This window comes from Oryx dammah, unplaced genomic scaffold (genome assembly GCF_014754425.2).
Source record: "Oryx dammah isolate SB20612 unplaced genomic scaffold, SCBI_Odam_1.1 HiC_scaffold_3, whole genome shotgun sequence".
Classification (NCBI taxonomy): Eukaryota; Metazoa; Chordata; class Mammalia; order Artiodactyla; family Bovidae; genus Oryx; species Oryx dammah.
The window spans coordinates 36,782,364-36,797,168 of NW_024070187.1; the positions used below are offsets into that span (position 1 = coordinate 36,782,364).

The following is a 14,805-nucleotide window of genomic DNA, read 5'->3' on the forward strand; positions in this document are numbered from 1 at the left end:
TTCCAATGAATATTTAGGGTTGATTTCCTTTAGTATTGACTGGTTTGATCTCCTTACTGTCCAGGGACTTTGAAGAATCTGCTCCAGCACCACAGTTCAAAAGCATCAATTTTTCAGCGCTCAGCCTTCTTGATGGTCCAACTCAGTAGGCACTCCATACATTGAAACTGAGTTCAAGGTTCATCTCTTCCATAAAACCTCTCCTAACTGTTCTTGCCTATAATGACTTAACCTTTGTTTCTACCTCTAGAGCACTCACAACTTGAAATATCTAATTTAGCAACTGATTACAGAGTAGTGTCTTTTCATTTTTTCTCCAAAATTGTTTCTACAAAAATATTTTAGTTTCTTTGAAAACAGATAAGATGCTTTATTCTGTGCCTAACACCTCAAATCAATACTTTTTGGGTCGACATTACTATTTGGATGACTGCAAATTAGATCAGTGGTGCCAAGCAGCATGTGCCAAGGCTTCCAAGCAGTATCTCCATTTCCCCCTTTCCACCCTTGACTCAAGAGATCACTGTTTGGATATAGGCTCATTTGCAAAAAATGTGGAGAAGTTAAGGGAAGGGCCTGAGAAGGGAGCTAGAGCCCAATTTGATCTCTGTGCTCTCTTCCTTCTGGCAAAATAGGGAAGAAAATGCCTGTGATGCCATAAAAAAAGTGGTGTTGGAAGCGGGAGGGAGATAGTTGGGGAAGAGAGCATGTCCCATACACAGAACCTGGACCCAATGTTCTACTAGCAAGCATGTTATCAGGAATAATCATGAGATCAAAAGGAAACTCCAAGGCAAACAACTAAATTCAGGCACGGGAGGACCTTGTATAAAAGACAGAGAGGGATGTTTTCCATCTACATGCCAGGCACAGGAGGGGTGCCTGTCACAAGCAACTCCTAATTGCGAAGCTGCAGGGGGCTAACAAAGGACAGGGTGACATCTTTTGCTGGTCTTCATAGGAAGGCAGCACAGCACGGTCCCTAGAGGTTCAATCAGGTCCCTGGGATGAGGTAGGAGAATGGGCTGGCTGACCTCCCAAGGTCTTTTGTAATCCCGTAATTAAATGGTGAATCGTTCATTTCCCCATTTACTCTCTGCACACGTCTGCAGCCAGTTTGATAGTAAGTCCCCTGGGCAGCCTTCCAGGTTTAGCACGGTGCCACGCAAGCTGCTGGCACTCAACAAATGACTCGAATATTTGCTGAATGAAGGAATAAATGAATCAAATATTTAAATAGCCCACATGACCTCCTCCCCGCCGGTAAAGTACTGTGATGAATGAAATCACAACATTTCAGGCACGATCATTTGAGCAGAGCCTGCAAAGAAACACACATACACACCCCAGCACTGATTCAACCCGATTCACATTCCCACCCTGGGAGCACTGACCACCTGCTCGGCGTGCAAGCTGTAGGAGTTTTTTTTGGCAAGGATCCTTTCTCTCAACTGCTCTAGGACGGTGCCTCCAGAAGGTCACCAAGATTTAAGGCCGCTTCCCTTCCGCATGGCCTCCGAGACAAAGTTTCAGCTGAGATTTTGCCTGGGCCTCCCTTGGGTGCGTCCGCACTCCCTTCCCTGACCCCGGCGCCCTGGGCACATATCTCGCCAGCCCGCAGCGCCTCATTTTACCTTGGTGAGCTGGGCGATCTTCTTGCACATTTTCACGTGCATCTCAGGATCACAGTCTATTCTCCAGCCGGCGCCACCGCGGGCATCGGCTTTGGAGCCCTGGCAATTTCCGGGAGCGTGAATTTTGCTGTTCAGGGCAGAAGCCATCGCTGAAACGCGTCCGGCACTCAAAAGGCTCTTGCTGGCTCGGGTTCTCGCAGCCCGCGATGTGCACGTGCTTGTGCGCGCGGGCGTGTGAGCTTGTGGGCTTTCTCCGGAGAGGTGGCACTGCAGTCCCGCCGCCTGCACCGCCACCTGGCTCTTCCTCCCCCTGGGTGTCCTCCTCCCCGCTACCCGCGCGTCCACCCGGTCTGCCCCCGCGCTCTCGCTCGCTCGCTGGCTCTCCGGGCACCCGCACCCTGCGGAGAGGCGCCGAGGACCCGCACGTGCGGTTCGTGATTCGCGAGCAGCTCCCGGGCCGGTGCGGGTCTCGCCTGCAATAAGGTTCCGAGATGAGGAGTTGCTGGCCTCTAAGAGGTTTTCGCTGGCCGGGCGCCGCGCTCTGGGACACGCGGGTGCAGCCAGGCTCCAGACTCAGCGGCAACGCCCCCCGCCCGTGGTAGGCATCCCAGGCCAAACAAGAAGAGCCGGCTTCAGCCTCGGGCACCTGGGGGCGTTTGGTCTGGGGAGGGGGACCCTGGCGAAGTGCTGTGGGCGAACGGGTGGCGAGGGACGGGGCACCTTGACGAGTACCCTCAGCCAGCTACTCCGGAGCCTCCGATCACGGCGCTGAGGGCGGAGGTTGGGGGTGGGAGGGGGTGGTCGGGGGCAGGATGCCGAGAGAGGGGCGGGGTGGGGAAAGCAAATTGCTGGGACGTGAGGAGATGGCGGGGACCCGGGCAAACGATTTGGGCCCCTGTCAAGGCTAAGGGTGGGAGCCTCCCTTCTCCCATTATAAGTAGGAGCGAGGATGTTGCGGGAGAACTGCCGGAGATTTACTAAAGGGAAGAAGCCAAGGGGCTGCGGAGAAGCTGGTGACCGATATTTGGGACGAGAAATCTGGGTATGTAGCGAGGGACTGTGTAGTGTAGGGGGGTAGAGGAAAAGTCAAAGACAGGGGTAGACAGGATGATAGCAGGTGTGGGAAAGGAAGCAAAGAGGAATGGAGTAGTTATTGGGTAACAGATGGAGCTGAAAGTCTAAATAAACAGTTCTCAGGGAAAGTGAAATGATTCATCCACACACGTGGCCACCCGCCTCCCGGAACCAGAATCCTGTCCTTCACTTACCATACAAGTGTATTGTATCAGCAACCGAATATCATGGGCCACAAAGCCACTGAGGATGTAATTTTCCACAGAGGTAAACTTTTGATAAAGTTCTGACCAAAAAGGCTATTTAGATCACCCTCGCCCCAATTCAATTAGAAAACAGAATGCCTGAAAATCAGAATCTCTACCAGGAAGCTAATGTAAACTCTTAGTCCTATCTTAGATTCCAGAGTCAAAATCTCTGGAGATGAGGGTCCAGAGCCCACATTTTAATTGACCTTCCTACCTAATTCCATATTTAGACTATTTTCTGCAGGGTTTTAATACATACTGAAATTTACAGGAATTCAACCACTTTGTTATTTCTAAGACACAACTTAAGTTGTGTTTGTTTCAGACACTTAGAATATTTCTATTCTAAGTTCCTTACTCTCGCCCTATTACCTTACAGTAGGCATGGCCAACCCGGGTTTTGGTTCCTAGTTTACCACCTAGGTTCCCTCTGCAGGACAACCACCCCTTCCCCAATTCAGAATGCCTGAATCAGAATCTCTACCAGGAGGCTGATGTAGACTCTTAGATTAGAGTCAGTATCTCTGAAGATGAGGCTTCAGAATCCACATTTTAAGTGAGCTTCCTACCTAATTCCATATTTAGAGTATTTTCTGTAGGGTTTTATTTTATTTTATTTTATTTTTCTGTAGGGTTTTAATACATACTAAAGTTTACAGGAATTCAACCACTTTGTAAACTAGAGGAAAAATACCCATTTTGATCAGAACTTTATCAAAAGTTATTTACCTCTGTGGAAAATTACATCATCAATGGCTTTGTGGCTCATGATTGTTGGTTGTTGATACAACACACTGGTAGGGTTTCCCAGGTGGCTCAGTGGTAAAGAATCCACCTGCCAATGCAGGACATGCAAGAGACACAGGTTCAATCCCTGGGGCAGGAAGATCCCCTGGACTAGGAAATGGCAACCCACTCCAGTATTCTTGCCTGGAGAATTCTATAGACAGAGAAGCCTGGTGAGCTACAGTCCGTGGCATCACAAAGAGTCAGACACAGCTGCACAAATGAGCATGCACACACACTTGTAATGTAACTGCCACATTCATAATGAATTAGCCAATATGTGCAAGCATCTGAGTACTACATTATGTCATAAAGTTCATCAAGCCAGAGCATTTCTATATTGAAATATATATTATTTAATTATATTGCTTTCCTTTTATTATACTGATAATATTTAAAATGTGTTTACTAACTTGAAAAATTGTCTATGAATTTCAAGATAATAACATGAATGTTACAGAAAAGATGATACTGGGTGTGAAGAGGATTGAGAAACACTGCTCTCGATGATCTTATACAGACTACAGTTTAGTAATGCTGCTGCTAAGTCACTTCAGTCGTGTCCAACTCTGTGCGACCCCATAGACGGCAGCCCACCAGGCTCCCCCGTCCCTGGGATTCTCCAGGCAAGAACACTGGAGTTGCCTTTCCTTCTCCAATGCATGAAAGTGAAAAGTGAAAGTGAAGTTGCTCAGTCGTGTCTGACCCTCAGCAACCCTATGGACTGCAGCCTTCCAGGCTCCTCTGTCCATGGAATTTTCCAGGCAAGAGTACTGGAGTGGGGTGCCATTGCCTTCTCCCTCTATTCTAATTCCAAGTTTTAGTTATTTAATAATTATCTTATTAAGTCTGGGGTATATTATACTTTCAACTTTATAGTGGAAGACAGAGGGGAAAGCAAATTCCCTTATCAGGCTTTGTTGGATTGCAGTTAAGGTACCATGAGCTCGTCTGTCTTGGAAAGAGTCCTTTGCAGTTTGTGGAGGTTTTCTAGCACCATGACTAGTAGGTCTTTTCACACTATCAGGAATGACATAGAGGGCAGAAGAGGATTAAGTGCTTTGTCTAACACAAGGCATTTATTAGTCCACTAATGTGATCTTGGCATTGCACTATGCTTTTTGCACATGTTCTCACCTCTACTAAGGCACTTATTATCTGCATTCTACAGTCTAGAAAATTGAAGCTAAGGGAGGCTAAGTACCCAATTTTATACAGCTACTAAATGGATCTGGGCTTCCCTGGTGGCTCAGACAGTAAAGACTCTGTCTGCAATACAGGAAACCCGGGTTCGATCCCTGGGTTGGGAAGATCTCTTGGAGAAGGAAATGGCAATCCACTCCAGTATTCTTGCCTGGAAAATCTCATGGACAGAGGAGCCTGGTGGGCCCCAGTCCATGAGGTCACAAAGAGTTGGACCCCAGTGAATATTCCACCCTAGAAACACAGATAAGAACATAGCTCTTAGCAAGCCTTTTCATACTTGCCTCTGCACATTTCTAACAGAGCAAGCACGTATTGACTCTAGGAATCCCCCATCCTGCTGAGCCCCTCTTTCAACTTCAACTGTGGTTCTCCTAACTGCATGTTCAGAAGTCAAGGTTGCTGCAGCAGACAGGACAAGACTGCAAAACCCAGGATTCAGGTGGTGTGGTCCTCCTACCTCCCTGGCACTGTATTCTAAATGTCTTAATCTTCACTAATTGACTTCTGTTTAAAAGTGGTTCAATAAATTATGGGATTTGAGCATCTTAATTTGAGTTGTAAGGATTTCCTGTCCATGACATCTAGGATAGAGTACCTGAATGGTAATTTAGTGTCTGAATAGAGTGCCAAAATGGTAATTTGGAGGTTACCATTGCATCAGGAAAACTTTCTACATGACATTATACACGGATCTTTGCACAGATGTGCAAGTAATTCCATAGGACTAATTCCTGGGAAAACCCGACTTTAAAGAGTAAGCAAATTTTAAGTCTTGATATATTTTCTTATACTGTTCTTCAGAATAGTTATTCCAAATTACACTCATTAATAGTGCACAAAAATGTGTGTTTCCCACACCCTTACCAACACTGCTGCTAGTGATCTTGAAATATCTTCTGATTTAAAAGGTGAAGAGTATCTCCCCTCACCATTTGTTTGATTACTTGTATTTTACTAGTAAAATCAAATTAAATTAGGGTTGGTGAAACACATTTCTACAAATTGATTGGTTGTTGGAATTTAACATTATTATTTTTTGAATTAAAATTTTTGTGTACTTGCTTTTGCCTGGCTTTCTTCCACATGTTGAAGTAACTTTCTAGACCACGATGGAATTGCTACTGTGCAGAGTGCCACATAAGCAAACCAAAACTTAGATAACTTCTGTGTCTCTGTAATGCTCTGCATGACTAGACACACAGTATATGTAACTCTGGGCACTATACTTAGTTCCTTGTTCCTTCTTATGCCAAACAAGTTTGACAGGGTGACCCCAGCCAACTGGATATTTTCTACTTTTCTCTTCTGTGTTCTTTATTCTTCATCCTTTAAAAGCTCCCTGCCTTTTACATCATTTTATTCCACTTTATAAAGTGCTAAATTGTTTTCTTTAGTCATTTTTAACACTTATTACAACATCTTTATTTGTAGGGGCTTCTATTGCAAACATTTCCCCCAGTTAGTAGTTTATTTTAGCTTTCTTATGCTTCTCAAGTATTTTGAATTTTTATGTAGTAAAATTTTATTTTAGCTTTCTTACGCTTCTCAAGTATTTTGAATTTTTATGTAGTAAATCTGCTGATATTTTCTCTTACATTTTCTGGCTTTTGCATCATGCTTAGAAAGGCCTTCCCCATCCAAGAGTAGGTTTTCCTAGCACTTTTATGGTTTCACTTTTAAAAAATGTTTACATTTTTAAATCTAACTGGGATTATGTTGATACATGGGGTGAGGTTGGAAACCAAGCTTATGTTTTTCCAGATGGCTAAGTAGTTGTCTCAACAGGTATTGAATAATTCATCTTTACCACACTGTTCATCTAAGTGCCACCTTAGGTGATTTCTTCAGTAGAAATTTACTAAGCTAATGTTTTATCCTTTGCTTTGGAATTTTCTTCTTAATCAGTTAAGCAGCATGGGTAACTCTATCATCACTATAAAAATAAAATCAGGCTTTCCTGGTGCCTCAGTGGTAAAGAATCTGCCTGCCAATGAAGGATACTTAGGTTCAATCCCTGGGTCAGGAAGATACCCTGGAGAAGGAAATGGAAACCCACTTCAGTATTCTTGCCTGGGAAATCCCATGGACAGAGAAGCCTAGCAGGCTATAGTCCGTGGGGTCCCAAAAGAGTCAGACATGACTGACCTACTAAACAACAAAAACAACAAAAAAAATATCACATTCTTGAATATTTCACTTAACTTCTTTACCTACAAGGCTAGTTTCCTCTTACCCTGTCTTATTCCTACTGATCTTTCAGACTAGTTTCCATGTCCCTAAAATATGCTCTCAGGGCTGCACATTTCTGTTGTAGCCCTTATGTCATATTTTATTTTTAAAAGCTAAAGTTTGTTTTTCTTTAAAATATTCCCTCCCCCTTTTGAGAGGGAAATGCAAGAAATGAACATAGCTTAAATTAGCACTATGCTTGTATCCTGACACATATTAACTAGTAGTAGGGTTTCATTCAGAGAAGGCAATGGCAACCCACTCCAGTACTCTTGCCTGGAAAATCCCATGGGTGGAGGAGCCTGGTAGGCTGTAGTCCATGGGGTCGTGAAGAGTCTGACACGACTGAGCGACTTCACTTTCATTTTTCACTTTCATGCATTGGAGAAGGAAATGGCAACCCTCTCCAGTATTCTTGCCTGGAGAATCCCAGGGATGGGGGAGCCTGGTGGGCTGCCGTCTATGGGGTCGCACAGAGTCGGACACGACTGAAGTAACTTAGCAGCAGCAGCAGGTTTCATTAAAATTAACTTTACAATATGTTTTCCATCTAATCTCCACAGGAGAGGAAAATAAAAACCACCACCCCTTATCACAAAATGGCAACATTTGCACTGAGATTACAATATCAAACAATACTATGGAATACATTTGGAATGAAATGTTTTGTGGCAGAATTTTAGCCAGATTATGTTGGTGGCTCAGATGGTAAAGAATTTGCCTGCAGTGCAGGAGACCCAGGTTTGATCCTAGGTTGGGAAAATCCCCTGGATAAGGGAATGGCTACCCAATCCAGTATTCTTGCCAGGAGAATTCCATGGACAAAGGAGCCTGGTGGGCTGTAGTCCATGGGGTTGCAAAGAGTTGGATACGATTGTGTGACTAATACACAGACATTATTAATATGATCACTCTGAGCACCACAAATTGTTTTGGAACTAGCTTATAAGCAATAGAAGTCTAGGAATTCTAGCACTGGTAGTCATTTTTTCCCATCTTCATACCTTAGTGGTAACAGAGATGTGAAACACAGGGATAGAAGAGCTGAGTACATGGGCTAAGAGTAGTTAATCACACAAGTAGTCTTTCCAGTACCTGAAACATTTAACAGACATTTTGCAAAGTACATTTGACTTCACCTTAAACAGGCAGAAAGTGAATCTGACAGCTCAGTACTCTTGCCTTTCTAGTCTTTTTCTGGAGTTCAAAGGTAACTGAACAACAGAATTCTCCAATACTTGAAAAAGAAATGGAACTGATGCTTTTAAACTCTATTACTAGTAGCAGAGTGCTCTCTACTTGTGTCTGTTAGTCTCTTGGTTGTGTCTGATGCTTTGTGACCCTATGCACTGTAGCCTGCCAGGCTTCTCTGTCCATGGAGTTCTCCAGGCAAGAATAGTGGAGTGGATAGCCATTTTCTTCTCCAGGGGATTTTCCCGACCCAGGGTCTCCTGCATTGCTGGCAGATTCTTTACCATCTGAGCTACCAAGGAAGCCTTTTCTCCACTTAATGGAAACAAACAAAAAAAATTTTTTAACTGAATTAATTTTTGGTAATAGGGATGACCTATGGTTGAATTTTTCAACCTACCCAAGTCATTTTTCAATTTCCCTTTCTGGAATTGACCACTGTTTTTGTTTTGTTTTGTTTTGTTTATTCTGTAAGGTCATCTTCGGTGTCTCTGCAATACAAATCCAAGTATCACCTAGAATATGCACATGGGATTTAGAACTTTTCAAATTTTGGTGAACATAAAAGTCATCTTGATCTTGATAAAAATGAATAATTCTGACTCCCCTACGTTAGAAATTCTCATTCAGGTTTGAGTAAGGCATCTTAAACAATCATTTCAGTGATGCTGGTATGGATGATACCGGGCCCCACTTTGAGAATTGCTTTAATGTCCTAAACAAGTCTTAATAGTTCCGTCTATGTCATCTTGCTTTACAATGTCCTCCGCATCCTTTCTCCTATTCACATCCTATCAGCCTTCGAGTCTCAGCTCAGGCTGAGCTCCGAGGGAGATCCGACCAGGTGACTCCAGTCAGAGGTGCTCTCTCAGAGCTCTCATGGCAGTCAGTACACAGCAAATGTCTCTAAAGTTTGATTCAGCAGCCTATCAGCAGAAACTTTTTGAGCATGCATTCCTAATAATGTATTTCTTAACCTATGATTCAGTATTGTTCTGTACTAATATTTTATATATGCTTTAAAATATACACAAAAGAGACTGCTAATGGATAAATTAAAGAAAATATGACAAATTATTATTAGACAAAAATTTTGGTATATATTAATATATCATGATGTAATATTACAGTATTTTAGATGAAGCAATTGAACTGAATATGCTTCAACATTTTACAAAATTTTGATTTTATCATTTTGTCTAGTTGCTAAATCGTGTTCGAATCTTTTCTGATCCCAGGGACTGTAGCCTACTAGGATCCTCTATCCATGGGATTTCCCAGGCAAGAATACTGGAGTGGGTTGGCATTTCCTTCTCCATTATCATTTTAGGCTATTGTAATTCTGATGTAATTCTAAGTTCAGTTTCAACAATGATTTTAATAGCTCCTATAACTGAAAACATATGAAACTTCACAGGTTCAAAGGAAGGATATCATTAAAGGTATTTATTAATTATGGTTATCAGTTTTTCAATCCCACATACTGATATTCATAAAGGATTTTGCTGAAATTTTGTTGAAATTTAGTAAAGTTATTTATTCCATGATCAATTATCATAAGCTAATCATAAAATTTTCCATTTATTAAAAATGTATTTTTAAATAGGTAATGTATCCATATGGTACGATATTCAAGAGTGAAAGATGAAAAGCCTTCCTTCCACCTCTGTTTCTAGTGACTGATTCCACTCCTGGAGAAGCAACAAATTCTATTCCTATATGAGCATAAAAAGCATGTGTTTATTTGAATTCCTGATACCTTTTACACTTACTATCATATTGAATGAGGAATTCCTACATCATATCCCTTCTACATTCCTTAGTCTTATTTTATCAGAATTTGAATAGTATTCACTTAATATAATAACTACATAAATATGGTTCATAGACTAAAGTGTGCTCAAACTTATTCCTACTTTTCTTATACAGTCATTCTTTTTTGTCTTCATATTCTTCCTTTTTTTATTCATGAACTGTTAGGGATAGGTTTAAGTTTGTGTTGGTCTCAATATTCAGCCAAATTTGCTCTTAGGCATTTGCCTTGCCCTTTGGGAGACTGAATAGCTGACAACATCTTTCAATATGATTTTTGGCAACTCTGAAATTGTACTAGATCAATGATAATGTTTCTTTTTCCAGATGAACATTAACATATTCAGATTAATAACATCTGTATTATTAATAAGGCAAGTGTATTAGTTATGGTAATGTTAATTGCTAAAATAAACAAACCCCACATCTCAGTAGCTTAACCCAGTAAAGTTTATTTTTGGCTCATATGAAAGTCTGAGTTACTTGTCTTTGGACCCTCTTCCTATCTAAAGTGAATCAGAGGTTGGCTCTGTTTGTGTTCCAAGATCCTCCAGAACCCAGGACCACATAGTCGTCTGCATCTAGCCAGTAAAATGCAAAAAGAACAGAGAAGGTATATCAACTACTAAAATACTTTTCGATCCTAGAATTGACATGCCAACTCTGCTGTCATTCTACTGGCAAAAACTAATTATAGGCAAGAACTGAATAAGATATAAAGGGGACTGGAAATACAACTTCTGGCTGGGTAGCAATTTTTCATAACTCTACACTATGAAAAGTGGAACATACAACATGATGGACATAGAATCATCTATTACAAATAATTCAGACTTACTGTTAATATCTGAATATTCAGTTTCTAGTACAAGTAAACATTTGGGATATAATTTGAAGTGAAAAACCACACTTGAATGTAAGCTGTGTGAAGGCATAAATTCTTGACTGCTAAAACCTCAGTGATTAGAGTAATTCTTGGCACTCTGTAGATGCTCAAAAAATATTTGCTGAAGCACCAACTGAATGAATGTATTTTATGCACTGAAATTCTATTAATCTGCGAAGATATTAATGTGTATATATTGGAAAAGTAAAGTTATGAAAGTAATTGATTTGAAAACTATTAATTTTATGTACAGAAACAGACATTGAGAACTTTCTGGTAGTTGAATAATAGGGAAACAGATGAACATGAATATTAGACTAGGTAACGTCTAGAAGTTTACCTTAAATGTATAAAACGCATGTGTGCTGTGCTGTGCTTAGTTGCTCAGTCATGTTCTACCCTTTGTGACCCCATGGACTGTAGCCTGCTGGACTCTCTGTCTATGGGGATTCTCCAGGCTAGAACACTGAAGTGGGTTGCCTTGCCCTCTTCCAGGGTATCCTCCCAACCCAGGGATCGAACCCAGGTCTCCTGCATAAGACATTTAAAAATATTTAAATGAAAGTACATGGCAGAATGGGCTTCCTAGTGGTACAGAACCTGTCTGCTGACATAAGAGACAAGGTTTCAATCCCTGAGTGGGGAAGATCCCCAGAGGAGGGCATGCAACCCAGTCCAGTACTCTTGCCTGGAGAATCCCATGGACAGAAGAGCCTGGTGGGTGACAGTCCATAGGGTCACAAAGAGTTGGCCATGGAATAAGCAACTTAGCATGCATGTACACACAGAGTACAATAATAGACTCAATTGTTTATAATTCCAATAGCTGTAGAATTGGTATACTAAAATTTACAATTTTAAACAAAGAAGTGTTATTAGATTTTAGTGATTTATACCATTTTAGATAATTAATTTTCAAGAAAAAGTCCAGTTTTGGAATTCTTCAGTCTTTTGCTGCTGCTGCTAAGTCACTTCAGTCGTGTCTGACTCTGTGCGACCCCATAGATGGCAGCCCACCAGGCTCTGCTGTCCCTGGGATTCTCCAGACAAGAACACTGGAGTGGGTTGCCATTTCCTTCTCCAATGCATGAAAGTGAAAAGTAAAAGCGAAGTCGCTCAGTTATGTCTGACTCTTCGAGACCTCATGGACTGAAGCCTACCAGGCTCCTCTGTCCATGGGATTTTCCAGGCAAGAGTACTGAAGTGGATTGCCATTGCCTTCTCCACTTCAGTCTTTTGAGGATAACTGAAAAACAGAATGTCTACTCTCCTACCTCAAATTTCATGAAAAGAACAAATTCCAAAGATATATAAACTACATCTGTGACAAATGACCACAATCTGGATTTCTGCTTGCTAAATCGCATCAGTCATGTCTGAGTCTTTGCAACTCTATGGACTGTAGCCTGCCAGGCTCCTCTGTCCATGGGATTCTCCAGTCAAGAATACTACTGCAGTGGGTTGCCACGTCCCCCTCCAGGGGATCTTCTCAACCCAGGGATGGAACCCACTTCTTTTATGTCTCCTGCATTGCACACTGGCGAGCAGGTTCCTTATCAGTAGCGTCACCTGGGAAGTAATCTGGATTAAAAAAATATAAAGAATGTGAAAAAAGGAAGAAAGTAATAGAGAAAAATAAGATACTTAAAATATTATTCCAAGTAATTAAATTTCAAAATAGTTGTAATAGGAATACTTTAATAAAGACAATTCCTTTCTACCTCAGATCATATGAAAAACTAACTTGAGATGGATCACAGTGAAAGCTAAAACTGTAAGTCTTAAAAAAAAAAAAAAAAAAACAGAATAGCTTCAGAACATTCAGGTTGGCAAAGGTTTGTTAAAAGCACTCACAATAATAGAAAAACAACCTGATAAACTGGATTTTATAAAAATTTAAAATTTCCATTCATAATATACCACTAAGAAAGTAAAAAGAAACCGCATAGACTGGCAAAAGATGTCTGTAACACACACACACATATATATCTGACAGACAAACTTGTGTACCAAACATATAAAGAACATATCCCTAAGAAAAAGATAACTGCAGTATAATTTAGAAATGGGCAAAGACTTGAATACATACTTTCAAAAGAGGTATCTGAATGGCTGATAAGCATATGAAAAGGTAATACTGCAAATCATGGAAATGTAAATTAAAGTCACAATGAGATACTACTATACAGAACCAGAATTGGTAAAATTAAGGGTAGACAATAACAAATGTTTGTAAGGATGTGAATTGGAACTTTCATATATTGCTAATGAGAGCATAAAACGATACAATCACTTTGGAAAAAATTTGACAGTTTTATTCTATGACACAGCAGTTTCACTCCTAGGACCCAAGAGGAATGAGTGCATATACTCATAAAAAACACAGAAATATATTTATTTCAGCTTTATCTGTAATAGCCACAAATTGGAAAGTACTCAAATCTCACCTAACAGATAATTGCATATGAATACAATGGGACAGTCTACAACAATAAAAAAAATGAACAGTGGATACATGCAAACACCTGGATCAACCGGTGATATTACATTGATGAAAGCATCCAAGTGTAAAACAGCACATACTGGATGAGTCCATTCACATAAGTTGAGAAAAAGCAAAACGAATTGATCTTTAGAAGACCTTCTGGGGCAGGTATAAATAGGGAAAAGGACACTAGGTAATCAGAAATTTTTTGGACTTTACTCTGAGTGTACACATCTTAATATGAGAATATACACTATGTGAAGAATCAAGTACACTTGTGATTATTACACTTCATGTCCTTCACTGTAGTTATGATTATCCCTTACTTAAAAAATAGAAAAGGCACATGAACAAAGTGTCCTGGCATGGTTTACTCAATAGATTTGATGACAGAGAAAAAACACATCACCACAGATAATCATTTGCAATTAGATCAAAATTTATTCTTAGGTTATATAATACTAATGTAAACAAAGTACAGGAAAAAACCTCAATCATAATACATACGAAAAAAATCTAAAGCATTATATGGGAATAACTATATCTTGATGGCAAAATAGTACAGAAGGTGAAAAATCATATGTAATTTCAAAATATTTTTAAAGAAGTAAATCATTCTTTATGCTTTTGAGTCTACAGAGGCTAAAATTTAAACAAAAAGCTTGTTGAAATTATTACTACATATTATGCATTATTTGTTTAAATAAAAAAATTTGAGATTTGTCTAAGTGAGGGGCATAGTTCCTTTCACAAGATAAGTTATTGAAAACAATTTTTTCTTTCTGAAAAAATCTTCTGCAGGGCACATCTTTTCGAAGGTAAGCACCTATTGCAACTGTGGAGGATGATGCCTGAAGGAGCAATCTAATCACTGACAATGCTACAATTCTCCTGTATCTTTAATGTCAAACTTCTAAAATCTGACTATCAAACTTGTAATGATTACATTTTGGGAAATAAAATTTCAATTTATTTTTGTGATACAGAAACATTTATTCAAAAATGTTTATTTGGTATACTTCTAATTGCCTCATTTTATCTTTATTCTCACTACGCTTGTGCTTATCTTTTTATATTTTCTCTTAACATCTGTTGCACTTTTTCATACTTTCCATGTACTCAAAACACTTTGTTCCACGTTTCCTAGGGACCTACTTCCTCACACCCCCACCCTACTTACTTGACACAGTAGTCATCGTGGGACTTTCATTGCATTCCTTTGTCAGATCTGATAGTTTCAGGATCCCATGCTTT

At 40.3% G+C, this 14,805-nt stretch overlaps 1 protein-coding gene and 1 long non-coding RNA gene across 4 annotated transcripts in view; one reads left to right on the forward strand and one right to left on the reverse strand.

The window, feature by feature from the left end:
• Nucleotides 1-2,170, reverse strand: part of FAM184B (family with sequence similarity 184 member B) — a 117,170-nt gene extending 115,000 nt beyond the window's left edge. For all 3 annotated transcript variants that reach the window (XM_040237897.1, XM_040237896.1, XM_040237898.1), the window contains exon 1: nucleotides 1,635-2,170. In XM_040237897.1, coding sequence (XP_040093831.1) covers nucleotides 1,635-1,781 — 147 coding nt within the window. In that variant the 5' untranslated portion in view covers nucleotides 1,782-2,170. The remainder of the gene's footprint in view (nucleotides 1-1,634) is intronic.
• A 329-nt stretch (nucleotides 2,171-2,499) lies between these two features.
• On the forward strand, nucleotides 2,500-14,548 carry LOC120861965. The gene is made up of 3 exons (XR_005720665.1): nucleotides 2,500-2,676; nucleotides 12,793-12,840; nucleotides 14,353-14,548. It is a non-coding gene; the product is annotated as an uncharacterized LOC120861965 (long non-coding RNA).
• The last annotated feature ends 257 nt before the right edge of the window (nucleotides 14,549-14,805 follow it).